Here is a 27930-nt window from a genome sequence, read left to right on the forward strand (position 1 = left end):
CTAGGAAAGGGCCGAGTGTTAACAAGGGGTTCAGCTCATGTTTATGACATCAGTCCCTGTTGCCATGGAAGTGAGGTCACGAAAGGTAGCAATAGATCATCTCCGCAGGGTCTAGGAAGAGGAAATGCACATTTGTTCAGACAAGGCATAAACCCAAGGCCCTGACCACTGGGAATATCAGAGCTCGAGGGCAAAATCTGGTGCCCTGGCCAGATCCCAGTCTGGATCATTACATTCAGCTGGTCTTCATCCCCACCTAGTTCGTACAGACGGAATATTCTTCACAGCGTTCCCAGCTCTCACCATGTCATCTCGCACGTCACAGGACTTGAAGCTGCAGCTCCTGGAGTTCTGTGATTAGGAGAGAATCTCAGGTTTCATTTTTAAAGGAGGTCGTTTCTAGCCCTGGCTGTAGGGGAAAGCTTGAATATGTTACTGATGTGCCCCTCAAAACACTCAAAAAAGCCCAAAAAACTGAGAACAAAACACACATCTTGATTTTTAAACCCGATTCATGATTTTTGAATGCATGGGGTTGGCAATATTGTTCTCACTCCATCCTGAACTGTTCTGTAGGAGATGAAAACTATCATGTTGCTCTCCAGAGATGGCTGCATTTTGAGTGGTTGCTGAAGTCAGACTTGCAGATAGGCAGCTTTGAAAAATCTCAGCTTAAAGACCATCCAAATGCCTAGGGCAGGTTTGAAAATCTCAGCCACAGTTTGTCAAGTACTTTACAAGGATGCTGTCTAGATACATAGCACTCAGTGTAAGTATAACATATTATTCATTAGCACAGGTAGGGTTCCATTTAATGATCCTCAACTGGAGTTCAGAATCTGAGCTCTGGAGCTGGAGACAAAATTCTCATCTTTCCTACAGACCAAATTCCTACTGCTGATAATCACTTCTCAATCAGTGTTCAGAGTCCAGATCCAAACTGGACATTCAGGCATTTGCGTTCCACCCATTTGAGCGGCAAGCTTGTGTCTGATTTCTTGTTTTCAGTTTCTGCCCATCTCTAATAAGACTTGGTTAAATTTCCTCCCTGCTTTTGCTGACTATCTAAGATGCACACGAGAGGTAACCGGACATCGGTTTGAAACAGTCAACATTCCCTGCCAGTGGGAAAAAAACAAAACAAAACACTAAGATGAATTCATCAAAACAGCTACGTTAAAATTTCCACCCCTGAAAAATATCCTGCTCTTCATCTCCCCTGGGAAGCAAAGTTTGTGTTTTGTTTCAAACTAAAGCACTTTCACATGTCTTGTGATTTGAGGCAAGCATGCCTCATCTCCCCCACCCACCCTCCAGGGACCTGCTCCCCCCACTTTTTTTTTAAAATGCCGTGCATGAAGAAAAAAACCCCCACGCAGGGAGAGTCGGACATACAGTACATTCCTACAGAAAGGAATACTGTCGCTTGCAAACCTGCTCTTGCTAGACACTGGTCATTAAATGCCATCTGCACTCGCACTAAGTTCCATGAAAAGCCCAGGGAAGCGACATGCGGCTCTCTCGTTTTGCCCCATCACACACACACGGAGGGGAAACGTGAGGAACACCTGCGTTTTTGCTGATAACCAGGGGGCTGTGGAATAGAATCCCACATGAAGCATACCATCTACATTGCAGTATCTGCATAAAGCAGATGGCAGTTGCGAGACATGCCACATCGGTATCAACGCTGGAGTCTAGGGCTCAAAAGGTGCCAGTATCTCTGGATCGCGTAATTGACATAAAGAGAGTTGGGGCCTCAATTTAGAACAGCAGAGGATTCAAAGATCTGTCAGTGCGACATCCCAGCTCCACACGCTGTTCTGCACCTGGAGGCACTAACCATGCAGCAGCTCACAACGCGGAGATTTAAAGAGACAACAACAATCCTGTGGCCTGGCTGCATAAACTTGGCTGTTGCCAGCCGGCACAGAACTCTGGGCCTTCTGCTACAGTAAGCACCTGCCCTCAATACTTGCACGACGGGGATCTCAGCTGTAGTAGAATTTATATCCTGAGGGCAGGTCTACATGACAGCCTAACTCGATCCAATTTACGTTGCTCAGGGGTGTGAAAAAGTCCTCCCACCCTCTGACCGACGCAAGTTTCGCACTGTCCCACACCAACGCTATGTCAGCAGGAGACACTCTCCCGTCAGCATAGTGCGTCACCACCAGACGCGCCAATGTAGCGCTGTAGTGTAGCCTTGCCCTACGTTGGCCTCCAACCACTAGAGGGTGACAGGACTGCACTTCTGATTGTAATCCTATCACTTCAGCTCTATGCCAGTGTAAACCCCACTTAAAGTGTAGCAAATCCAGCCCAATGATCTTTAGATCCAACTCTCGTATGTTTGGCTTTAAGCATGTACATCTTTGCCGTACAGGGGCCTTAGCTTGTAAGATCCTTGGGGAAAGGACTGTCTTCCAACATCTTCCTCTCTGTCGATACACAGAAAAAAATCTACTGTGTAATTTTTTTCCCTTTCTTTTCTTTAAAAATCAGCTTAATACACAAATATGGAAGAGTAGCAACAGGAACAAACCCCAGAACCAAAATCTCACTCCAAGCAGGAAGCCTTCTAGCAGACTTCATTGAAGAATCCCACTCGTTAGGAGTTTGAAATTTCTCCTCCATCGCTGCTTGCCCTCATCAGTATCCATCTGCTTCCCTCCTCTCTCGTAAGATATTTGGGTAATTGCTCTTGTAATTATCAACGATAATTCTAGAAGGAGGCATGCACAAAAGTTATCCAACAAAACATTTCTCTTCATGGTCCAGTCTTTTAAACAAAACTGTACACAAACGTTGGGCCTAAAACAAGGTCACCCCTTTAAGAACCCGTGCTCCAAGCTGCAAGAGGAACACCAGCAGTGAAGTGGCCTTTCATACTTTAAAAGCAGAACCTTAGCAACAACGTTTGTTTTTACCAGAATGCCTCATGCCAAGTCAGCTCTGATGATTAATGAGGACAAATTGATATTTTTTCCCTTGCAGACATTCCACTAATCAATTTAGCGTCCCAAACCACTAGCTATGATCACGTAGCGGATACTTTAGAGCACTGTGGGCAAACACTGCCATAGGATACTTGTTCAGATCAGGGAAGATCGTTCATTTTGCTGTCACTGGGGAATGTTATAATTTCAGAAAGATATCTAATAACAACCACCTACGTTTCCATTATGAAGAACATATTCCCTTAGGTTCAACACCACATCATGTTCAGCAAAACGTCTACAGCTAGTGAAATTAGGCCACAATCTATAGGGAAAAAGTAGGTTTCCTCCCCCTCTCCCCGACATGGACTGAAATCAGATTAGAGACTGTGTGTTGCAAATTGCCAGTTGCCTTTCAGTGCAAGGTTAGCTACGTCCAGATTTTCTTATCCTTGGTAACCATGATGCATAGTAGGGAGGTGATCTGCATATGGAAAAATTATCCTGCTAAGCAATTTGAATTAAATAATAAGCATTACAGTCTTACTTGTAAAAACATTCCCTAGAAGCTTTCGTTTATGTAAAGCAGAGGTAGAAACGATACACTGCTGCCCGAGACCCAGTATAGATTGCGAAAACCTCTGAGGTTACGCTCTCCTGGATCAATGTATTCTCCTCCCCGATACATGCATTCAACAAATGTGTTCCTTCTGCTAAATCCCTCCATGTGTTAGGCTGTTCTTAAATGGACTAACAGCAATGCCGAGAAAGAAAAAAATCAATTGTGCAGCCTCTTGCTTACAGCAAAGGGAAGTATTCGAACGACAGTCAAGCCTAGAACAGTGAAAAGAAACCGTAATGTGTACTAGCAACCGGGAAATAGAAACACACACAAAAACCACATGCGGCAAGCATGTCTCATTATTCCCACTGGAATATTTTAGTTTCAAGACCTCAGTTTAAACTAAATGGTGTGGACTAGTAACAACTTTTCCTTGTTTGCGTGCAGGAAGTTATGCACACCTCACGTGAGCAGAGGCTTGCACAAACCGTAAATTTAGCTAAGCATCTAGACTACCTGTACCTTTGGAGATCTTCTCCCTTCCGCCACCTCTCAGAGGAAATCAAATCAGCGAAGTCCAGTGGTTAGAGCTGTGATCTGGATCTCAGAACTCATGGATGGAGTCTATTCCTGCCCTTGAATTCATGTTGGCACTGTTATCGCGTTAGAACTGCTGAGCAGAGCAAGAATGCCACTTGGTTTCATCTAGAAAAATTGAGTCACCGTGAGATTTTTGCAGGAGAGCTTGTGATTCTGTAAGTGGAGCGTCTCAAAGTATTTCATGATCATGAAGCTTTGAAACCCCTTAGGAAGGTTACAAAGTCAGAGGCAGGGCCAGGATTGGAACTTTAGAATATCAGCTTCCACTAAGACGTGCAAGAAAGATGCCATCTGCATGCTGAGCAGCCATGGATATTAATTTATCCTAAACAGTTATTGGATTCATCACTCTGGGATCCTACACTGCTTCTTTTGCAGCCTTTCTCCATCGTGAATAGTGCAAAACATTCTGTAGCACAAGCTTAGTCAAGGGACTAAAATTGTTACAATATTTACGGCTCTTTCAAAGGATCCTGGCATCAAAAAGCAGCTCTCAGGTTTGCTTCAACTTTAATTTTCTAGCGACAGTTGCTCATTCTATGCTTGACTGGGTTCTTTGCTGTGATTTCTGAAAGACTAAGATGTGCTGCTACCACACAATAGCTGGCTCTGCTCAGAGACAGACTCAAAGGGCCAAATTTTAAGCATGCATCAGTGATCGTCCATGCAAAATTTGCACATCCAAATTAGAGACCGGTCTGAAATGAAGGCCCACACATTGTATTTCACTAGAGTCTGCACTTGTGCGCTTAAAATTAAGTGCATGAGCAGTCCATTGACCCCAGTGAAAATACAGTTAAGCACAAGCAGGATCAGGGCCTTAATCATTATTCATACAGCACCTAAAACACATCAGACGTGTACAGGACAGAGAGGGTACAGTCCCAGCCCCAAAGACCTTACAGCCCCAGTCGAGACAACAAGAGAGGGTTACCGTTTTTGCATACATCTTGCTGGCCAAGGCGGATCTGTGAGCGGTGAGATTCCCCAGGAGAAGCACATGACCCAATGAACACAACAGCAGAGCTGACAAGGACCTGGCAATAGGAGGCTTTTTGGGTCAGGCCTGTGAGTGGTCACATTGGTCCATGACTAAGCTCCTAGGTGCTAATACAACACCAGTCACAGTGTCACTTGGGCAGGATTCTAAGGCTGAAATGTTCAAACCCTCCGACTGGATTTAGGCACCCAATTTCCAGGAAATTATAAATCATCGTGTGTCTAAATTCCCTACACCACTTTGGGGGGCGGGGGACCACACTCTCAGCCTAGAGTGCATGCATACAATATTCCCTAATCTTGCCAGTTAAAAGTTAGGTTAACATCAGTAGAGCCCAGCAAATCTGCAGATATCTGCTTTATATCCAGGGCTCTATGTATCGTCAATCCCTCTCCTTTCCTCTTACCTTTCACTTGAGGCTCTAAAATCTCTTTGCAAAAGGTGCGCAAGTACCATCCTCATTGTGCAGCAGGACACACTGAAGCACAGAGATGTTAAGTGAATTGTCCAAGGTGACACAGCAAGTCAGTGGCAGAGTCAGAAAGAGAACTCAGGCCTTCTGGTGGTTAGAGCAGGACAATGGGCACTACACCATGCTGCCTTCTATGCAAGCAGAAGGCTGTATTGCAACGGATGCATCTATAGGGACAAAGCTGGGATTAAAGCTGAAACCTTAACTGAGAATGTCACAAAACTCTAACAGAGATGCCGAAGTGCACTATGGGAAACAGATTTTGAAGGGGACGTTAAGCTGGGCATGATTTTTTCCCCACAAAGCACTGTACCAAGGCCCAGTTTTCAAATGACAGGGAAGTCTAATTTCCACATATCTCCCATGGAAACGCAAGCAAGCTATTTCTGCCGTTTGCCTTCCGTACGGCATGCACCAGACCCATTGCTTAGCTGCTGCACTGCAGAGGGAAAGAGAATACGCAGTTCAAAGACTGAGCAAAAAGCCATGCAAGTTAACGGCACCAGCAGTCCCATTCAATTACTGTTCTCTCAAGAGGACGCCGTCCAGGCTGCCAGAACAGATACAACGAGATGGTAACACGGAGTAACCTCCTACTCACTTTGCACAAAGGCTTTAAAATAGAGTTTTAACTAACAATCACTCAGTCAATTCGCTAGATCCCATGCACCAGGGCTAACAAGGCAGCCAGACACATAGACCCAAGACAGCCAAAGACTACGGGTGACATCTGCAAAGGTGCTTAGGGGATTTGGATACTCAGTTCCCACTAACAATTAAGGCATTTGGGTGCCCAGTTCTCATTTGGCAGCTTTGAAAAAATCTCACCCTCTATGCTCCATCCACATAGCGGGGTGGGGGGTGACACGGGACTTCCATGCTCTTTTCAATGCAGGGGAGGGGGATGATCATATTTAGTTGCCTGCCTGGTGGACAAACAACCTCACACACCGTAAGACATCTTAGCCAGAGACTAAAGTTGGATCTCAGTCCTTTGGCAGGTAGGGTTCAAGCAGGTAGTACCTGGGAGGCTTTTGCCTCTGGGAGATTAAAAAAAAAACAACAGTCCTTATTAACACTACTGCTATCAGCTTGGCTGCTTGTCCATCCCTACATGTGGCTGAAGGAGGAGTATCTTGTGTCCAGCTGTCTAAGAGCATACGACTTGACGGTGATGTGTGGAATCGGTGGTAGAACAGGTTGGGAATTTTCCATGGTTTAAGTCAGATAATGCCGATCCGTCAGCCCTGAAATGTTTCATTACTGCTGTCCAGTGGCTGAAAGCAGGGAAACTGACAAGAACGTGTCCATTTCAGCCAGCAGCTGCCATCCAAACAGCAGACTTCCTTTCAGAACCACCACCTGTCTGTTTCTGAAACAAACGTTTTACAGAATTTCTGGTGCTCGCACACACACGGAGTCTAGTTTCGGTCCCAGTCTGAAAAGAAATCAAAGTTTCACAAGTTCTCCCATGAACCGGAAATTGCAAGTTTTGGCCAGCTCTAAATCGATGGGCCCTAGAATGAAAGAGTTGGGTGGATAATAATGTCCTGTCCAGCCCTCGGTAAGTTCCGATACCCAAAGGAGAGCACAGACTTGTGTACAAAGGAGGAGACACCAAAGTTCTGCAGTTACTAGCAGCAAAATCTTGACTAGGAGATGCCACGCAACGAGCTGCAGGATCCTATCCCAGGAAATGAGCTGAGCAACCAAATGGTTGAAATGCCTCAGGTACACATATAACCCCAATATACCGCAGTCAAGAGCCAACAGCCACTAAAGAACTGTGTTCCTCAACTTCATTCCTCCCCAGAAGGATCACGGGAAGAGAGACTGAGGCTTCCTGGTCCTCCCAGGATAAACTGTAATTAACGTATCCGCTGGCTTGGTCTGGCCGCATTACCATGGCGATTTGGCTTTAAAGGGACATGGGCAAGTAGATTAGTCTCAAGAATCTATGTTCTGTGCTAAAAGCCAGCCTCACACGCACCGTACGTTTTTAATATTGAACTCTTAATGAAAACATTTCAATATTATCAAGACAGCCTGCAGCGTTGGAAACGCACCGCACAAGAGCTTCAGGCGGCTGCAACAGAACCGGAAAGGGACACCGACTGTGAACCAAGAGCAACATTGACTAGTCTTATTTTATTGTCCAATCCAAACCCTACTTCCCGCCCCACACTGCCGCTTGTTTAACATTCTTGCACAAGCGTGTGTACGGATAAACAATCTGCTATTGCCGACAAAACAATTTTGATATAAAGCATGCGTGTAAACAAATCATTACAAACACACTGGTAAACAATATAGTCACAAAGACAGTAATATAGATACCAGTGTACCAGCAACCCAGTAGAATTAGACCGCACCATTAAGGTTTAGAAATAAGAGTTAAAACACAACTGAAATTCATGTTATACGCATTAGTTTTTATCGCCAATCTTACATATTGGATCAAATGCTCTTTCCTGGCCATCATGCTGACAGCTGTTCTTTAGCACATTTGCTGTGCTTAACAAGTCTTACCACAGGTTTCCAGGAGGATTTTATTTTTTACCAGGTCATATAACCTTAAATATAGCTGATAGTATCTTGCAATGTCCCCCTCATTTCAGCTGGTCACATTTAGCCCAGGGATTCTTTGCACCAGAGTGAACTTGGGGCAAATATTTAGGCCACCCCTTCCTTGAATACTGTAAAATCCTCTGTATTTGTCCATCAGCTTGCCTCATTCAATTACACTTTGGAGCAGAAACTGGCTGCTTTACCTCCATTGTATTTTAGTCTCCTCTGAAAGCAGGGACCCCCTCGAGATAACAAGAAAGTCACCAGCAATGCATGCCCCCCTGCACCCTCGTATGTGCTACGCCATTGAGCTAATGCTCATTAAAGCCCAAGTGACATTAGTGGCACCCGATGCAAACTTTTGGTGCTGTTAATTAGACTGGCGCAGTCAGCCATCAGCTGGAAAGAGTCTAGCCAGCATAAACAGCAACGTTCCCCCCGCCCATGCACAAGTGGGGCACTCGGCGGCGCTTATCTCCGCTCTGCCACTGATGACAGGGAGCGAAGAGCCAGAGGCAGAACTGGAGAGTCGTGTTGCTGTGCCCAGACACCTCCTCTCCCATCCCTCTGGTAGAGTTCTCTCCAGAGTCAGGGCAGATCTCTCCCATTCGTCAGCTCCCCGATCTGAAGCACATGCACAGGTGACGTGCTTTGAATACCACAAGCTCTCCGACGTCTGCACGGCAGGAAAGTTGCAGTTCCAGAATAGCTTTGTACATCCTAGGCCCTGGAAAGGTCAGTCTTCCTTGATTTTGCAATCCAGCTAGTGGAAATCAAGTGGATTTGCCAGGAACTTCTCATTACATTTCCTCCCAAGAGCACGGGTGTCCTCAGAATCCTTAGTCCGCCACTTAAGTTCTTTTCACAGTGGAAAAGGTACCGACGCAAACTCAGAAGGCGCAAAAGCCTGTAACACCTCAGCCAGCTTTCTGGTGCACTTACAATCCCTGCTAAATCTGCATCCCTCATCCAAGCCCACCAGCAGAGTCTGATCCAAAGCCCATTGAAATCAGCAGCAGCTTTGCCATTTATTTCAAAGTGTTTTGGCTCAGGCCCATAAGGGCGAAGGGAATCTTGTACCTGCCAGCGAATCAGAGGCTTCTGCATAAGCACTTGGCTGATGGAGATGGACCTATTCACATGCTTCAAGTCAAACATGTGCTTAGATGCTTTGCTGAATTGAAGCCTAAACGCTCTGGTTAGTAATGGATTCCTATATGTTATGAACTGGTGCTTCGGTACCAGTGATAAGTTCTTTGTAGGGTACCTAACTCCACCAGAGAGACTTGGAACAGAATTTCCATTTACTCAAGCGTCTATGGAAGCAGCACTGCCCCATCACAGACCATATGCTAGTTAAGGTAGCCTAGTTACGGTCTAAATGCAAGTAACAAATGAGGGGCTGGTTTGTCCAGTGGACTCTCCGAAACTGAAACTCCTCCCGTAGTGCCTGGGATACCTTAAAAAGGAAGCGCCAACCTGACTGGTGCAGATTAGCGCACCTCCACAATCGCTGTTGTAACCTCCCATTAGGGAGCCTGCTAATCATGCTGCTTAGTAACAACTGGGAAGAGCACCTGTGTCAATTCTCCCCTTCCTATGTCCCTGCATAGCACAACAATGCACAACGTTCATGCGGCAAAGGCCCACACCCAAGAGCCAGGCCCAAGCTCCCACACACTGAACGTTAATTGCTAGTGGAAATAAATAAGGTGAACGTCTCCCATGACATCAGTCTCTCCTCCAATATCCATACGTTATGCTGCCATTTAAAAAAAAAAAGCCACACCCCCCTTGGTATTAGATAAGACAGGTGAATGTCTCTCACCGCTTCTAATATGCTTCACCAAAGTCCAGGGTTTGAGCAGTTTTCCATATTTAAAGGAGGGAGGATTATATAAAGTACATCTCCCAAGAGCCTTCATCCAAAACTCCAGAGGATAGAAGGTGTTCTGAGGAGGATGAGTTTATTAAGCCCTTGGAGAGAGAGAGAGAGAGAGAGAGAGAGGGGAAGGATGGAAGAAGAGACGGGCTTCTTTTGACACTCCGTGGCCAGCGAGCAGTGGTCTTCAGTCCCACCTGGAGGGACGTGAACTGTGGGCGAAGCTGGGTCGGAACCGTGACAAATTTCAAAAATCACATTGGGCAAAAGTTAGAAATGAGTAAAAATAAAGTAACCCAGGGCCCTCCTCCCCACCCCTTTCGAACCAGCCATTGAAGACTGACCTCAGGTGCCTGCACAATGCATATCCATTATTTAGCAGGCTCTGGTACCACAGTTAGGGGTGGACTTTTTAAACCGAAGAATTGTATTGCCATTCGGTGGGAGAGTCGTGGGAAGGATGCCGCTGGGGAGAGGACAGAAGAGTAGGGTAGCGGGGCAATAGCAGCAGGCCCTGAGGGCCTCGCTGGAGGGGTGCTGGGAGGCTAGCATACCCCAGGTCAGAAGGGGATGAGAAGAACGGAAGGAGGTTGCCCCAGGGGAGAGAAGCTCCCCACGGTATTGTCCCACCCCTGAATCCCACAGGGACAGTGGCACTGACCCCTGATAATGCAGGCCTTATCTGATCCTGGCTGGCCCTCCACATCGTCAGATCCCCTTGAGGGATGTAGCGGGAGCTGGGGTGTTTCACACTATTGGCCAATAGGGACAGCGTGTGGGCAGTAGCTGGATTCTTTCCCCATCCCCCTGAAGGAGCTGGGCTGTCATCGGAGAAAGGGATGGCCTGGGACGCTGTACCCAAGCACTGGACTTCCATAAATACAGCCCTGAGAAGTGCCTGGATTTTAGATTGGGGGTAAAGGAGGGACCCCCCCCCCCAGCCATTCTGGTATGGAGAGGAGACCCAGCTGCCTCTAAAAGGTAAGAAGGTGGAAATTCCTTATGTTTCAACTTGTGCGTGGGGTGGAGAGGATGGTTTCCAGCACATGATGCAAGTTTTTTCCCCAGGTGTAGGGCGAGGCAACCAGGCCCACAATCATCTGCATGCAGACGAGAGAGCATGCAACCTCCCTCTGCCCTAGAAGCCATGCAGAGCACCCCTGGAGAGGTGCACAGTCAGTGCCTCGTGTTTTTAAAAGACTAACTGCTTGTTTTTCCTGTGAACTCATACCGGCCCCTGCCAAGCCTGCAGAGCTGGAACGGGACGTGGGTAACAGACCTCGAGACAGAGCTACCACCTCTGGGGTGAGGAACCAAGCAGCTGTAATGCTGAGAACGACCACTCTGGAGACAGCAGGGTGCAGCTCCTGTGTTGGAAAGGCGTCCCCAGGCTGGGCCTGACCCCTTCTCTTGTTCTCAGGGATGGATCGCCAGGGTTCAGCCAAGGGTGTGTCGGGAGCTCGGAATTTTCCCTTCCCATATGCCGGGGGAGCCACCATGAATTGAGAGATCGTTTCAAATGCTAACAGAGGCTCAAAGGCATTTCCACTGGTGCTGGGGGGGCGGGGGGGGCTGCCGCACCCCTTGGCTGGAAGTGGTTTTCATCACACACAGGGTTTACAGTTTGGTTCAGTGGCTCTCAGCACCCCCCCCCCACCCCCACTATTCACATTGTTCCAGCCCCCAAGACGTTTCCATCTTTGGTATCTCTAGGGGGCCTGCCCACATGGGACACTCAAGTACTGGAAAATCCTGGAGGCAGCAATGAGCAGATCCACAGGCCCCTTATTCTCCCCTTTCCCCGATTACCAAAACTCTTTCCATGTTGCTCCTCCCAAAGGAATTCTGTTTTCTTCTTGTTTTTTCCTCCACTCCCACGGTTCTCCATTATGCTCCTGGCCATTCAAATCCATGGGAAGACACATTTGCTTCAATGGGCTTTGGCTCAGGCCTTAAGTACTAGTTGGGGACAGGAAGATGCAGCTACAGTAGGAAGAGGTGCATCCTGCCTTTAGACACAGCCACTGACCCTGGCTCTCTGTCCCCTCTTCTGGGAAAGGAGTTCCCTAAGCTGGGGTCTTGCAGGGACAACTCTGGCATTTCAGCCCACAAGACTAAGTGTAGCTGTAGCTACACTTAGCGCTTCAAAGCGCTGCCGCGGCAGCGCTTTGAAACGCTAAGTGTAGTCAAAGCACCAGCGCTGGGAGAAAGCTCTCCCAGCGCTGTCCGTACTCCACCTCCCTGTGGGGAATAACGTACAGCATTGGGAGCCGCGCTCCCAGCGCTGGGGCTTTGACCACACTGGCGCTTTGCAGCGCCGCAATTTGCAGCGCTGGAGAGGGTGTGTTTTCACACCCTGCTGCAGCGCTGCAAATTTGTAAGTGTAGCCAAGCCCTGATTCCTAGCCTGTCTGTTGTGCAGTTGCCCTGGTAAGATATGGCTGGCTAGACAGCTTCTGGGATAACTCCGTTCTAGTCCATGAGGGGCTTATAGACTCAATATGGAGCGCTTTTCTTATGTATTGTATTGTATTTTATTATTTTCAACATGCTCCTAAGTGGCTATTTTGAGTCTGTTGCCATTAGCTTTCTTTCTACATTACCTGCCTCATCAGCTAAAGTGACAAAGCAGGACTTGGAGCAATCTAAATGCAGCACTGCCTGCACTTAGTCTGACACCTTTAATAGAAGAACTTGGTCAAAATCAATGCCAAGGTAAAACACACAAAAAAATCAATTGCCTTGGAACTCTTGGATAAAAAAGGGACAAGATTCCATTTGTCTAAAGGGAGAGCGAGGAACCACCTCTCAAGAGCTTTTTGCTAATTGCCCGAGGAAATGCTCAGGTGCAAATGGAGCACTTAAGCCTGGAAGGAAAGTTACAGCTCAACTCAGTCTTATCAGTCTGCTGAGAAGGTTAAGATGAGGATCTAACTAACAGTCACATAGCAGATCCACACCCCACCTAGAACACCAACCACCCCCTGCTCCTACATCCCGCCCCCAGAAAAATCACACATTCCTTCTGAAAAAAAACAGGAGCAGTCAAGAGACGCTTTTGAGGTTTTCAAAGGCCCCGGTAGCACTGGCTGCAGAACAGTCGTGCATAGGGTGAGCAGATGTCCCAATTTTATAGGGACAGTCCCGATTTTTGGAGCTCTCTCTTACATAGGCACTTATTACCCCCCACCCCCGTCCCGATTTTTCACACTTGCTGTCTGGTCACCCTAGTTGTGTAATCATGTCTTCAACAAATCTCACTGGGTGTTTCGACAAGTTACCTGAAGGAGAGTCCATCCCCATCCCAGCATTATGCATCCAGGTTAGACAGCTGGTGAGTACGTCAAATAATGGTGTTGAAATTAAAAAGAGAAAAATTTAGGCCCCATCAGGAAAAGGTTTCTTCCAACCCCCAAGTTTACAAGGTACACTGAACGAGCCTGCTCTGGTGAAGGGGCAGGAGAGAGAGTCTTTTCATGACTAGGTACCCCAGATATATCCAATAATAGAACTCATCTGGACCTCGGGCTGTGCAAATCATAGATTATAAGGGTTGGAAGGGACCTCAAGAGATCATCTAGTCCAACCTGCTGCTCAAAGCAGGACCAATCCCCAAATCCCTAAATGGCCCCCTCAAGGATTGAACTCACAACCCTGGGTTTAGCAGGCCAATGCTCAAACCACTGAGCTATCCCTCCCCCACAACACACCTTGCTTGGTTTTCCACTGATTAAAAGGAACTGGTCTGTCTATCTAGGTCTTCCTATCATAGCACCTCAATGCTAATAAGACACACACTCACACACAGTTAATTCATACAAGCCATACAGTAGTATCTGCTTCACCTACTATAACAAAAGCAAATGAAATATCAGCTCTTCCCATCTGGCAGGGATCTATTACACGCACATTTTATTGTGGCATGAAGGCTTGAGTGCCATAGATTTTTATTGGTACTGCAGCAGTACCTAGAGATCACAGTGTGCTACACACAACACACACTGAACTGTCCTAGCTCTAAAAAGACCAGACAAATGGTAGGAGAAGGCCAGTATTATGGAATGAGCATCACTGTTGTCTCAGGCCACAGCTGCAACTGCCGTACACGTTTATTCTACCCATGGTAAAGCTGAACCTGGTAGCAATAAAGAAGACAGACTTACTAGTTAATGTATGCAAACTAACAATCTGGGCCCTTGGGGAGGAATTCTAAATTGTTAATCAGGGATCCCTATGGATCATTACAAGGCATTCAAGACAACAGTGAGAAGGAGACCAGGGTATGGGATAAGTTAACTTGAGGTCTATGAAATCCCCAAGGCATGTGTCGGCTTCACAGAAGCACGGATGGATGCCTTTTTTCTCCTGGCAGAAGTACTGTCATTTCCCCATCATGGTTATGAATGGGGACGCTGTTTCAGAAAAGAAATTATCAGAGTTCGTCACGATTTTTGAGTGGTAATCACTTAAAGCAAGAGTTCCTTGGAGACAGAAGGAAAGGGAACGGAGCTCGCAGGCAAAGAGATTGGGGAAGAACTCGAAGACTATGTGAAGGAATACAAGGAACTCTCACCACAAGTCTCCCGATGACTCCAGTGGAGTTGAGAAAGAAAACTCCACACAGCCCTCACTTCTAAAGTTTCTTTTAGAGCCAGCTACATGGGCAATTCAATCACCCATTAAGCTTCCTTGTAGCCAGAAAGGGGCCACTCGCTGAGCCACAGGTGTACTGCAACTGCTCCTGTTAAACAATTCAAAGCAAGACAGCCAGTTGAGCCCAACATTGCGTCATTCTGAGAGAGATCATGTACAGTCAATTAACGTCTAAGAAAGTTACGGAACAAGAACAGTGGGGTTACTTTTCTCAACCTATGGACTTTCCATCCAGCAAGTTTTTATGTTCCGTGATTTACTGGTGTATCATGCTGATACTGACCATTTCCAAAAACCACTTGACTAGATGCATCAGATCCATGGAGAATATTTCACAGTATTATATCTCAAGTTCCTCTAAAGATCATCAATACGTGGTGACCCTTTCAAGACGCTGTTTTGAAGAAAACTCAGTAAAACAGGCTGGGCTTAGCGATGAGCATTTATATGCAAGAGTGTTTCTACAAGCCACGAACGATCCCTTTGCCTGCTTGTGCTTGTGCCATTCGATTTTAAAGCTTGCTGGGTTTAACATTTCGCATGGGAACCAGCAACATATTCTGCTCTTCATCGGCTTTCCTATAGAAACTCAGTTCTTTGCATACAAGCGATCAGGTCGTGTGCAACAGCAGATTTACCAAGACACTATGGGGACATGGCAGGCAGAAAGGCATCTGTTGCAATGTATCTGTACATTCAGTATTGCTCATTATTCCCCTGCCCTTTGGAACGGGTAGTCACAGGGTGCAGCCAGCTATAATGGGATAAACACTCAAAAATTCCAGCTCCTGGAGAAAATGTGGGAGAGGCAATTTCAGTTATCGAGGCAGCTGAATTGACACAGGCAGCACGATTCAAAGGAAGATGCAGGCTGGAAGAACAAGGAGAGCATCCTGGCAGCTACCACCATGTAGAATGAGCTAAGAAGTAAATTCCATATATACACACACACTACAGCTATACCACCTCATCAGCTTCCATATGCTTTTGCTGGAGCATAGCAGTTGCAAAAAAGACTGACACTGTAGATAGTTTCATGCCTTTGAGAGGATTCCCCCACAAATTAGTTTTAACCAATAATGTCAACCCAGCCCCCCCCCACACACACACAAAAGAAACTGTGCAATTTCTTGGTTCTCTAACATCGCCAACATCTGAGACTCTGCAAAGCAATCAGAATGATAACTGATAAAGGTGCAGACAGTCACTTACCGGCTGCATTTCAAGTAGAATCCCAAAGACAAGCAGGAACAAGCCTATTTTCAAAAACCCCAGGCACGTGCCCAAAGGCAAGCAGAATCCAAGTCAAATCAACCCGCTGTATTAATCTCCAGTATACCACAGCAATTTTCACAGGTTTTACAACTGCATGTAAATGAATTCCTTAATCCTATCTTTAATCTGTTCCCATGGTATTTAAGGTTGATTTTGAAAATGTAGACATGGATCCCCTCCTGGTGAACCTGCTTTGCTCTCTCTCTGGCAGACTAGAAGGATGATAATTGTTCAACAAATGATTTTTTAATAAACGCTATTTAATCCCACTCACGTCACAAATAAATTCATTCATTACAGGAGCAGTAAGCCCACAGATGTGTTCTGAACCTCACTCCTAGAGCCACTTAATAATTTTAACAGCTGCACAATCTACATGTGTGGTTAAATCAAAGGCAGGAAGGCTACCTGCCTACAGGATAGTTGACTATACACACATTGTGGGGGAGGTTTAGTTCTAGGAATAGTAACTAAATTGTTTTTCTCGCTTGTCTCACAGCAGATCACTAGCCACAGGAAGCAGGCCAAACCTACTGTATCCCTTTGGCATGTTTTCATAGCACTAGTTTTTAATAAAATATAACACTCCACCCTCAGAGCAGGGCTGTCCTTGGGATCCATGTTATTGCCACTAGAACAATGTCTGGTTTAATTATTCGATTATACGACAGCTGGACCTTTAAAATAAGACGTGACTTGCACTATAGAAAAGCATCAGAATGAATCTGGCAAAATACATGTATGCTAGTATGGTTACAAGTGCACAGGCTTTGGTACATATACCTTTATGATTTAGCTTTTGCAGGACAATAATACCTACTACCCCCAGCCAAAATTAAAGGTCCCACTTATGCAGGCTCTGTGCAAAAAAAAAATCACCACAGAGACAGTCCTTGCTCCTAGAAGCTCAACATCTAAACCAGGGATAGGCAACCTGCGGCACGCAAGCTGATTTTCAGCTGCACTCACACTGCCCTGGTCCTGGCCACCAGTCCAGGGGGCTCTGCATTTTAATTTAATTTTAAATGAAGCTTCTTAAACATTTTTAAAAACCTTATTTACTTTACAAACACCAATAGTTTAGTTCTATATTATAGACTCATAGAAAGAGACCTTCTAAAAATGTTAAAATGTATTACTGGCATGCAAAACCTTAAATCAGAGTGAATAAATGAAGACTCGGCACAGCACTTCTGAAAGGTTGCCAACCCCGACCTAAACAGACGAGACAGACAAAGCTGGAGAAGGGAAGTTCAACTGCCCTCATTTTATAAACAGCAAACAAGGCTCTAAGTACAGCACATACCTAGCAATTCAGCAAAGCACTTAGTTACATGTCTAACTTTTTACACAGACGTGTGTTTAAATGCCTTGTTGAACTGGGACCTAAGTGAGTTGACCAAGGTCACATAGGAAGTCAGTGTCAGAACAAGCATTGACTCTGGAACTCAAGTCCCAGGTCAGTACGAGGCATCAGTACTTCGGGCTTGTGTGACTTTTAACCTAGCTTCCCCTCCCTGCCTTAAGGCTGAAAACTCCCTGGACCCAACTGCTGCCTGACCCAGCTAGTCAGGCCCAAATTGTGCTCTAAGTGATTCCGTTACTCCACAGTGACACTGGTTTGACTGAGAACAGCACGTGGCCCTCAGTTTTGATTGCTCTCCAACTCACCATGGATTGGGACAGCTGCCAACTTCTTGCATGAGGGCTTGGCGCAGACCAAGCTCCATTTCAGGCTGGCGCACACTCAGGAGAATAGGAGCAGGTGGCTGCTCCATGGAACCAGTCAAGGCCCTCATCTGGCAGACCTATAGAGTGGCCCATAAAGGTTGAGAATCACTGCTGTCGAGACACCATCCTAAATCACAGAAGTCTTATTAGCTACCATTGAATGCAGTAACTAGTTAAAATCCCAGTGCCAAATCGAAGGGAGGCTTTGGAAGATTTCCCTGCCTCTGATAAATTTATCCCTTCTCATGATGCTACTCAGCCACCTGTTTTACCTACATTTTTGTGGGTGCCACTCATTGAAATATTGGCAGATCTGACTTTAAAAAACATCTGTTCCCCTTGGTACTCACAACAAACTGAAAATTCAAAACACAAACTAGATAGCTAAGGAACTGCTGACTCAAAGCCCACTGAAATCAATAGAAAGACTAATTGACTGCACTGGGCTTCGGCTCAAGCCCTGAATAAGCAAAGTTGCTGCTACCTACGTTCTTCAGACTCCTGGCTCTCCCTACAATGCTAGTTAAGTGAGCAACAACAGAAGGGCTATAAAACCTCGTCAAAGTCCTGTAATGTGTCACGCACTCATCTCCTTGAGCAGCCATGTTTGTTTGTTTACCTTATGTGGAACAGCTGAGCGTGACCTTAAGACAACTTTGATGTCTGTAGGCCAAAAGAACCAGTTACATAATAGCCCGAGCAAGCAGAGATAGGCAGATAAGGCCTAAAAGAACCCAGGGTGGGGAAAAACTTTTAGAGGAACTAATTTGTTGCACCGTCTGTTCAAAAGCACGTACCACTTGAAAGAGATATTTGCACTGGAATGTATTTGTTAGAGAGAGAGGCCGTCTAATTTGTATAAGAACACCAGAATGGCCATACTGGGTCAGACCAATGGTCCATCAAGCCCAGTATCTTGTCTTCCAACAGTGGCCGATGCCAGATGCTTCAGAGGGAGTGAACAGAAGAGGGCAATTATCAAATGATCCATCCTCTGTCATCCAGTCCCAGTTTCTGGCAGTCAGACTTAGGGACTGGGGCTGTGTCCCTGACCATCTTGGCTAATAGCTATTGATGGACCTACCCTCCATGAACTTCTCGAATTCTTTTTTCAACCCAGTTTACTTTTACCCTTCACGACATCCCCTGGAAGTGGGCTCCACAGGTTGACCGTGTGAAGAAGTACTTCCTTGTGTTTGTTTTAAACCTGCTACCTAGTCATTTAATTGGGTGACCCCTGGTCCATGTGTTACGTGAAAGGGTAAATAACACTTCCCTGTTCACCCTCACCACACCAGTTGTGATTTTATAGATATCAGTCGTCTCCTTTCCAAGCTGAACAGTCCCAGTCTTTTTAAATCTCTCCTCGTATGGAAGCTGTTCCACACCCCTAATCATTTTTGCTGCTCTTCTCTTCTTCTTTTGCTGTTCCGATGACATCTACAAACTAATGGGCCAGATTCTCAGCTGCTGTAGATCAATATTTCATCATTGATTTGTTCACAATAAGGTCATAGCTACTTAATCCTCAAACTGTGTAGATAGGTAAATATCATTCATGGGGAAATTGAGGAAGAGATGTTAAGGGCTTGATTTGAGAAGTGCTGAGAAGGCAGGAGGAGCAGCAGGCACCCAGCTACTCTGGAAACTTGGCCTTACGGCTCCAATTCAGCACGGCATTTCAACACGTTTACCCACCTGTCTAACTCCATCCTGGCCCAGCAAAGCACGTAAGCAAATGCTGAAGTCTCACAAAGTCAGTGGGAGATAACCATAGCTAGGATTCTCAAAATGGCCTCAAGGAGTAAAGGCATCCACCTCCCATTGACTTTCAATAGGAATTCGATGAGCCAACTAATTTCCTTTGACCCCTTTGAAAATCAAAGCCCACATGTGAAAAATTAAGCATGCGCTTAAGTGATTTGCTGAATCGGGGTTTTGATGACTTCATCAGTGCCATAGATTGAGTCATAGTCAAAAATGGGATTAGAACTCAGGCCCTCTTTACTCCAAGGGGTTCACCCTCTAGCTAAAACCTACACTCCCATTTCAAGTACAAAGAGAAAGATTAGTAGGAAAAACATTGGCAGACTTCGCATTTCCCCAGTGTTGTGTAGCAATAACCTGACATTGCTTCTATCTGTGAAAGTAAAGCGCAATACTGTATCAACTTTCAGTCCAATGGATCCCCAGACTGCTCTAATTCCATTTAAATTCATGGGATTGAGCCCCAGTGAAAGGAGCTGGCTGAGGCCAGAAGAACACTTTAACCAGGGAGTTTCTGCTGGATGATTTACGAAAGCAGAATGTAGTTACTCATATTCAAAGTGGTCACAACTCCACAGTTAACTCTGCTTGGGGAAGGGTCTGCAGGACCAGAACCCGGTCTGCAGAGCCTGGGACAGCTGATGTTCCCACATTGCCACCAAGTAGGGGGCACACAGAGCCACATCCAGGGAGCACTGTGAAGAATATGCACCACAGGAAGTACCACCCGACGGGTCCAGAGTTACAGCACGCTGGGGTTTTCTGATTGGCCCATGCTCACTATTTAACTCTGGAGGGTATGCCAGGAAGTTGTCCAGGCAACCACCCAGACTTCGAGCTTGCCGCGACTCCAGGCCTCACCTCGCTTTCTGATTTCCAGTCTCTGACTCCAGCCTGACTCTGACCCCGACTCTCGCCTAGCAATTAATCTGAGCCCGGCTCGCTGACTATCACCTCGTGACTGTCCTTGTAGGCAGCAGTCCAGCCACGAATGCTAGGCCAGGCTGTGCCGCCTTCACCCTCATCCCTTACATCTGGTCATACATTTCACCAAAATATGGAGGTATGTTAATATTTCTTTTGCAGCCCAGACACCAAGTGCAAGGATGATAACATTACATGCAGTCCTGTAATTAATTGCTTTATCTTTGAGTTGATTGCTTTCATAGTTTCCAGCTCTAAACCACACATTATTGGACAGTGTTCTACAGTATTATAAATCAGTAGGTTTTTTCCAGAGCTTTTCCTTATAAAGGAGACGAGTTGGAAATATATGTGCTCATCTGATATTATGGACACTTCATGTGAATAAGCTGGATTCTGAGCTGTAAGGCAATATTTGCATTCATATATTATTGTGAGCTATAGATATGAAGGTAGCAGGAAAGTACTGTACCTTCAAAGTATAGACAATCCATGCCCCCACCAGTGGGTGCAGAGGTCATCAGGCATGGGAGATGCATTAGGAGCCTGATATAAGCAGACTTCAAGTGATGTTAAGTTGTTCTGTATCATACCTGTGCATCACTCCGGTTTACACTACCATAGCTGGCTGAGGCTGTAACATTAAGTACTTTGTGCATTAGTAAATTAAGCCCTAACTAAATCAGAAAGATCCCTAGAACCTCCTCTGCCGTGCTTTCCGACCAGCATGCTGAAGGCTGGCCAAACACTCAGCATAGATACATGAGACAGACTGTGTAACAAGGCCCCTGTTCTACCACCACTTCTCTCTGCCCTAAATAACCCTGGTCATTCCGGGTTGGAAACAATTCCATGTATACATTATTTCTGAACACAGTTATTTATTACATTATTTCAGGATCCAGGAAAGGCTGGGCCATAATTACAACAACATGTGCAATATTGCAGAGTCAGTTCCTGATCGCTGGCTTCGGAAGAAGGCTCCACTTCTGCACAAAAACATTTGCCTTCCTAACACAAGAACTACTTTTCATTCCATATTGGGATTTATAAACTGCCCTGCCAAGCAGTCAACTTGCCAAATTATAGCTCTGCACGGCCATTGAGCAGCAATGCCAAGAACAGAAGTCTAGAGCGAGAGAACTCCAAACGACAGGAACATTTCAGTTTTAAATGAAATCTTAGAGAACAGAAAAAAAAACAATTCCTCAGGGAACATTTTCAGGGATGTTCAGAGGAAATCAGACAATTCTTGTGATTGTTAGTGGAAATTGTAGATATAGTTCCCTGTTTGCTATTGAAAAAAAAATGCACCCTTCAGGATACAAAATTATAAAAACACAAACCCATATTTACTGTTAATACTTTGTCCTGACAGCCAAAACGCAAATTGGTTCTCCAATTCCCTCTGCTTTTCCTATGTAATTGTGTTTATAAAGGAAGCAATAAAAGTTTAGTAGGACCAGTAGACAAGGCTGATTGATCGCATATTGGCTTATGAGAGACACTAGCCCTAAACAGGAGCAGACGCTACCCTTACTGCGCCAATAGCTTCCTACTCCAGTGCATCTACAACACAACACTGCTTTAGTCTCCAGCCCTTCATACAGACTGTATCCTGAAATGCTTTACAAAGTTCCCCACCACAGTTAGAGAGTGGAATAATCACAGCAGGAGAGAGAAACAGAGGTACACAGAAAGGAGAAACAAACTTGTTTTCATGTGAGATTTGAAAGCCGGGGATGGGGAGGAGATGATAAAGTGGAGGAACAGAGAAAAGCTGTTCCAGATGATAGGAGCTGCACAGAAGGCTCTTGCACCAACTCTGCTGAGGGGTGGGATAAAGAGGAGGCTGGTGCTAATGGACTGGGGACAGGAACAAAGTCAGAGGAAAGACTACATTGGTGTAACTTACGCCTTTCAGTCCCACCACACCTAGGATTTACTGACATTGGCCATGAGCTGACAAACATATGAGCAGTCCCATTGAAGTCAGCGGGACTACACACATGCATATAGTTAAGCACGTGCATCAGTGTTTGCAGGATCAGGGTTTTAGATTGAACCCCGTCGACCAACATATATAGTTTACACACCCATGCTATCCCTCAGACCAGAAACGGGCTCATTGGGTCCAGGAGTCTAAGGGACATGGCAACTCTACATTTGGTTCAAACAACGTCTGTAGTTTCGGATGGAGCAAATCCAGGTAGTGACATTACAAGGTAGACAGTTTTGAACTGGATCCTGAAATAAGATGATTACTTTCTTAAAGAATTATATATTTTATTTATTTATTTTACACACACACACACACACACACACACTCTTCCCTCCCCCCCCCCCCCGAGGAAACCCCAATGACTTCCCCAGTCACCAACTGCATGATGAACTTGATGCAGAGAAGCCATCGGTGGTTGGAGAAATGAGCCCTGCTATAAGATGATGACATTTTACATTAAGAATGGAGGTGAAAGGGGCATTCCAGTGGTCACAGAAGGAAAAAAAGACAAGTGGTTGTGGTGTTGTTAGCACTGTTAATATTGCATCAGCTCTTCCATTAGAGATCTGATTTTATGTTGGTTTTCAACTTGGCCATAGAAATTCATTGTGAGCTGAAGCTTAGGAAAGATAAGTAAATGCCATTTAAAATTTACACACAGGCACAAATCTTGCAGTCAGATACATGCTGGCAGACCCTTCTACCCTCAAAAAACCAAGGATTGAGGTCATACCTTGTTATATATTATTTAGGAACTTCAACAGGGGTTTAGGCACAAAAACTTTGACGCTTACCTTTAAACAACTTCAACTTTTAGAGAGACCCATCTTGCAACAAAACTAGTGCTGATGCATGAATGGACCGTCTAGGGAAGCCACAATGTCTGCCCCCAATGCAGTGGGCATCCACAACTCCCGCTGAAGTCAACAGGATACTTCAGGATCAAGCACTTCACCAGCTGACTGCTGCTACTAGCCAATAAATGCAGCAATCCAAACTGTTAACATTTTGTGTTGTGACCCTCATAGAGACCAAGGGTTCTTATTTCATTTCAGGGAAGAGTGCAGCAGATTATATTTTAAAAATCCTTATTTTAATGTTTTGGAGTTCCCCCTCCCCCATCAGAAAATTTTAAGATCTTCTAGCTCACATGCTGGGTCTGGCTTTTCTGTTGCTGCTGGTTTCTGAAGCAGAATATAGTAGAAACCTTGGAACTGCCAATTTTTCAGCACACGTCTGCACATGGGCACTTCAAAAGGTGGAGTGCCAGGTACCGCACGTGAGCGGCAATGGAATTCAATTTTATCCTATGTACTACATACACAAGGGAGCAGCAGTTAGAGACCAAGTATGACCTTTAGCTTTGAGTTTGCTAGGTGTATCTTGCTTCATGTTATCACCATATAATTTAAGCTGGTGGTGTTAATGTCTGTGAATCCCATTCACAAATTTGTAGCTTTGCTACTTGGAAAAGCAAAACCTTTCCAGTTCCATATTACAAGATCACCAGGACCCTCTCTAAGACAACGGCTTCAACCAAACACCCTCATATTTGCCACTGTACGATGCAAGGTTCCCCCGGTATCACCAAGCAGCAACTCCACATTTCACTGGCAGCACAGACAACTTAACTGCAGCCATTCTCACACGTCACTTTTACGAAGTATCAATTGTATCGTATATTTGTATTAGAGACTATTGTTTACTAAAGGGACACTAATTTGACAGATCCAAAATCCGACTGTACATTTGCAACTCCCCACTCTTATGCCAACTCCATTTTCACAAGCAGGCAAATGGATCAGATAGAGATGAAAATCCAGGCAGTAAGAGAACTGAAACAAACAAGAATCTTGCACAGGATTTTCTTGTTAACTACTATCCTTCACCTGGACAAAGAGCAAGGGCAGCACTACATGAGTGACTTTACCTGCAGTCCCAACAAACTCAGAATCCAGCCCGGTTTTACTGAGGTTGGATCACACACCCGAAGAGAGCTGGCATTTTAAAGCTATCCCACAATACTGCAGCACCCTTCATGTAGAAAAATGTAAGTTTAAGGGACAGGCAAATTTTATGCTTGTCCAACATGATATACATATTTTTAAGTTGTACTCAATTGTGCTATTAAAAAGCAAGTACTTCAGAAGGCCCAACTGGCTGGTCTAACATCTGGACCATTTCACACATGCCCATGTGTTTGTTTTGAAATTAATTCTTAATGTACTTTTTTCAAAATAAACGTTTCCAAATTCTAGGAAAATAAATAAATCAGTGCACGAGCAGCTCGGTAACAAACCAATATAAACAAACGATCTACCACATAAGAAACATCCTTCAGCATAGAAACATGTTCCAGTGCTGATGGAGAAACAATTGGAGAAACAAGCTGCAGGGTTCAAGCTTTCAAGAAGCAATAAAGAGAATATCATTTTAAGATGGTATGAACATTACCGACAGAGTCATTTTAGATACCAGGCACTATATTCATATGCTTATTATGTTAGTGATGCTATAGGCATTAGATCACTCACGTTACATTTCGACAAATGTTTCATCTATCCTCTTCCAAATGCAATCTAGAAATGCGGAGATGTCTTGCCAGTGATAGATGCAGATACAAACACCCAAGACCAAAAAGTGCAGCTGCGTATTACAGAGGGATTATTACCCTTTGAAAGCTGATTTATGACAAACTGTCAAAGGGCATTGGACTTCTTTTTATATTTATATATGAATGCAAACAAATTCAAGTACACAAACCCCTCATTTGCGAGGGAAAGCTGGGCCAGAAGTGTGTCCAGCACCCACAGATCAATTGGACTTTTGAAAATCTGGCCCCTCGTCTTCATCAGCTTTTATACGTTCTGCACACTCTTGGGGTGAAAACGATCACTTCCGAGAGGAAGCAGCTAGCTGATGGGTGCATGCAAAGGTGCTTTCGCACTTGCAAGAGTGGAAGGCCCTTCGAATACATCCGTTAGCATATTCTTGGTCATGTCCTTTATAGTATATTATTGGGGTGTCCTGAAGACTATCCAGAGCAGATGTGTAAGGTGACAGGAGAGCGGAGATGCTCAGTGTGCAGAGAGCAGCAGAGGGCTTGCTCAGCGGGAAGCCAGCCAGTTACCCAACGCCCCGTGGCTAGCGCCAGGGCAGAGTATTGGCCTCTCTTTCTGGGTGATTAGCTGGGTACTGGGGAATGGAATTTCTCCCATTTCCCCAGGGCAGGGGGTGTGTGTCCAGGAGGCAGCCTGGCTTTCCAGGACCAGCCGCCTGGAGGAGGAGAAGGGCTTTTGGCCCAGTCTCCCTGAGGCAGATACCTGCACGTGGGAAGGGCCATGAACCCCTCTCCCTGTAGATCTGACTTGGGTCAGATAAGGGATAAGGACCCTCCCTTGCCCGCTTGTGCCTGGGTATCGGGGCAGGAACTGCCCCAGCCCTTGGCACTGGGAGATGCCCTGTCCCGCTGCCAGGGCAGAGTCAATTACGCCTAGTTCTTGGGTGAGTGGCCCTGGGGGCAGGGAGGGGGAAGCTGCCCCCAAGCCCCCCCCCGCTGGGTAATTGGCGCAGGGGGGGGGATCTGCCCCCATGCCGCCCCCCCCCGCCCGGGCACTGCTGGGGCTGTATTGAAGGAGGCTGCCCCGCCGCCTCCCCAGCCCGGGCCGCCATGTTAGTAGCTGCCTCCCCCGGCCCCGTAGCGGCGGCGGCCGCCCGGGCCTAGCGCGAAGCCGGCGCCACGGTGCCAGGCTCCCCCCGCCCGTGGGGGTGACAAGGCACAGCCCCCCCTCCCCAGCGCTACCCAGCTCCGCTGGGGGGGGGGCACAAACCCCGCTGGCTCTAGCGCTGCCCCAGCCCCCTCCCCGGGCACCCCTTGCAGGGCAGCAGCCCCCTGACCCCCCCACATACAGAGGCAGCCCCCGCGCCCCCTCCCCTCATGTAAAGGGGGCACCCCCCAGCGCGATCCCAGCCCCCCCCGCCACAGCTGCTGGGGGGCTGCTCTCGTCGCCCCCCCCCCAATCTCCCAGCCCTTGGGGGCGTTTGCTCCATTCCCCCCCCATATCAAACAAACGCCCCTCGGACCCTTCCCCCTCCCACGAATAGAAAGTGCCCCCCTCCCCCCCGACCCGCGCGAGCTGCGCCCCCCGGCGCGGGGAACAGGTGCGCTCGGCTGCGCCGCTCCCGGGAGGGGTGTAAAGCCCATCGCAGCCGACAGGGGAGGGGGAAGGGAATATTTGGGGTCCCCCCCATATAACAAACAGCGCTAGGAGACCGGGGCGGGGGGGTATACACCCCCCCCCCAGACACACTCACCCGAAATCCTGGTCCATGGACTTGAAGAAGAATTTGTAGCTGTGCACGGGCCGGTTGCTGAGGACATTTTTAAAATCTGTCAAAGTGACTTTCTCCGGGGGCACCGGCAGCTTCACCAGGTAGGGGGTCTCCTCCTCGTCGATGTGGTAGATGATTTTAGTCTCCGCCATGGGGGGGGGAGGGGGGGCCGATCCAGCCCAGCTCGGAGCTGCCCGTCACTCGCTGGGGTTCCCCGGCCCCGGCCCGGCGCGGCTGCAGACAGGAAGGGAGCGCTCGGCTCCTGGCTATTGCACCGGGGATTTCATTCCCTGCACCGCTCTCTAGCTGCTCAACGGGAGAAATGCAAGCGGGCCCCAGCCCCGGCCCCGGCCCCGGCCCGGCGGGCGAGGAGAGGGGGCACCGCGGAGGCGGGCCATGCCCCGGAGCTCGCCGGGGAGGCGAGAGGCGAACGCCGCTGGAGGAGCCCCGCACGCAGCCGGCTGGCGGGGTGGCGTTTGGAGCCGCCGCTGCAGCCACCCGCTTTTGCCAGCTGCTCTGGGTGGGGAGGGGGGAGTAAAGCCGCTTCCCAGCCTCCTCGCTGCTGCCTCCTCCCCCGGCTGAGTTAAAGGGACCCCGTGTTCCGAGCCTGGCCCCTGCCCTTAGCCGGCGCAGGAGCCAGCCGCCAGCCGCCCCCCTGGGTTACAGGCTGCTCCGAAGGCCCCTACCAGCCCCGCACCGCGCGGCTGCCCAGGGGGTTTCAAAGCGGGGTCCCGGCTCCGCAGCTTTTCCCTGCAATCATGTGACGCGCCGGTCCTGGCTTCCGAGCCGCCGTGGAAACGTGATCCGCCAACTCCGGGAACGAAATGGCCCGGGTCGCTAGTTCCCTGCTGGCTGCTTGGAAATAGACCCGGGGGGGGCTGGTTCCTGGGCGGATTGAAATGGACAAAGACAAAAATCTTCCTAACGAAACAAAAGTACCAGCTGGTGTCGTTTTGAGGCTGGCAGTCTTGGCTGAATTATAGCCACACACAAGGCATTTCACGGGTTTATGGTTGCCATGCCTGGAAACCTGATAGTAAAGCTATAGTAAATAATCAGCTCGCTTCATACCTGTCATTTCCTGACAGAGCGATTTACTGTTACACAGGAACATGGGCCAGATCTAGCCCTCCCTGGCTTTCAAATAACCCTCCTCTGAGTCCTCCTCATGCGAGCAGCCCCTTTGACTCCAGTAAAATGACTCATGAAGGGGCAGCAGCTGAG

At 47.1% G+C, this 27930-nt stretch overlaps 1 protein-coding gene across 5 annotated transcripts in view; it reads right to left on the reverse strand.

Moving 5' to 3' along the window:
- The window catches only part of DVL1 (dishevelled segment polarity protein 1), a 168514-nt gene extending 141203 nt beyond the window's left edge, over window positions 1-27311 (reverse strand). For 2 of the 5 annotated variants that reach the window (XM_039508677.1, XM_039508680.1), the window contains exon 1: window positions 26689-27300. In XM_039508677.1, coding sequence (XP_039364611.1) covers window positions 26689-26858 — 170 coding nt within the window. In that variant the 5' untranslated portion in view covers window positions 26859-27300. Of the gene's footprint in view, window positions 1-26688 lie in introns of all 5 variants that reach the window. The other 3 variants (XM_039508676.1, XM_039508679.1, XM_039508678.1) reach the window with 3 other exon arrangements.
- Window positions 27312-27930: the final 619 nt, after the last annotated feature.

Source organism: Mauremys reevesii, linkage group 21, assembly GCF_016161935.1.
Source record: "Mauremys reevesii isolate NIE-2019 linkage group 21, ASM1616193v1, whole genome shotgun sequence".
Lineage (NCBI taxonomy): Eukaryota > Metazoa > Chordata > Testudines > Geoemydidae > Mauremys > Mauremys reevesii.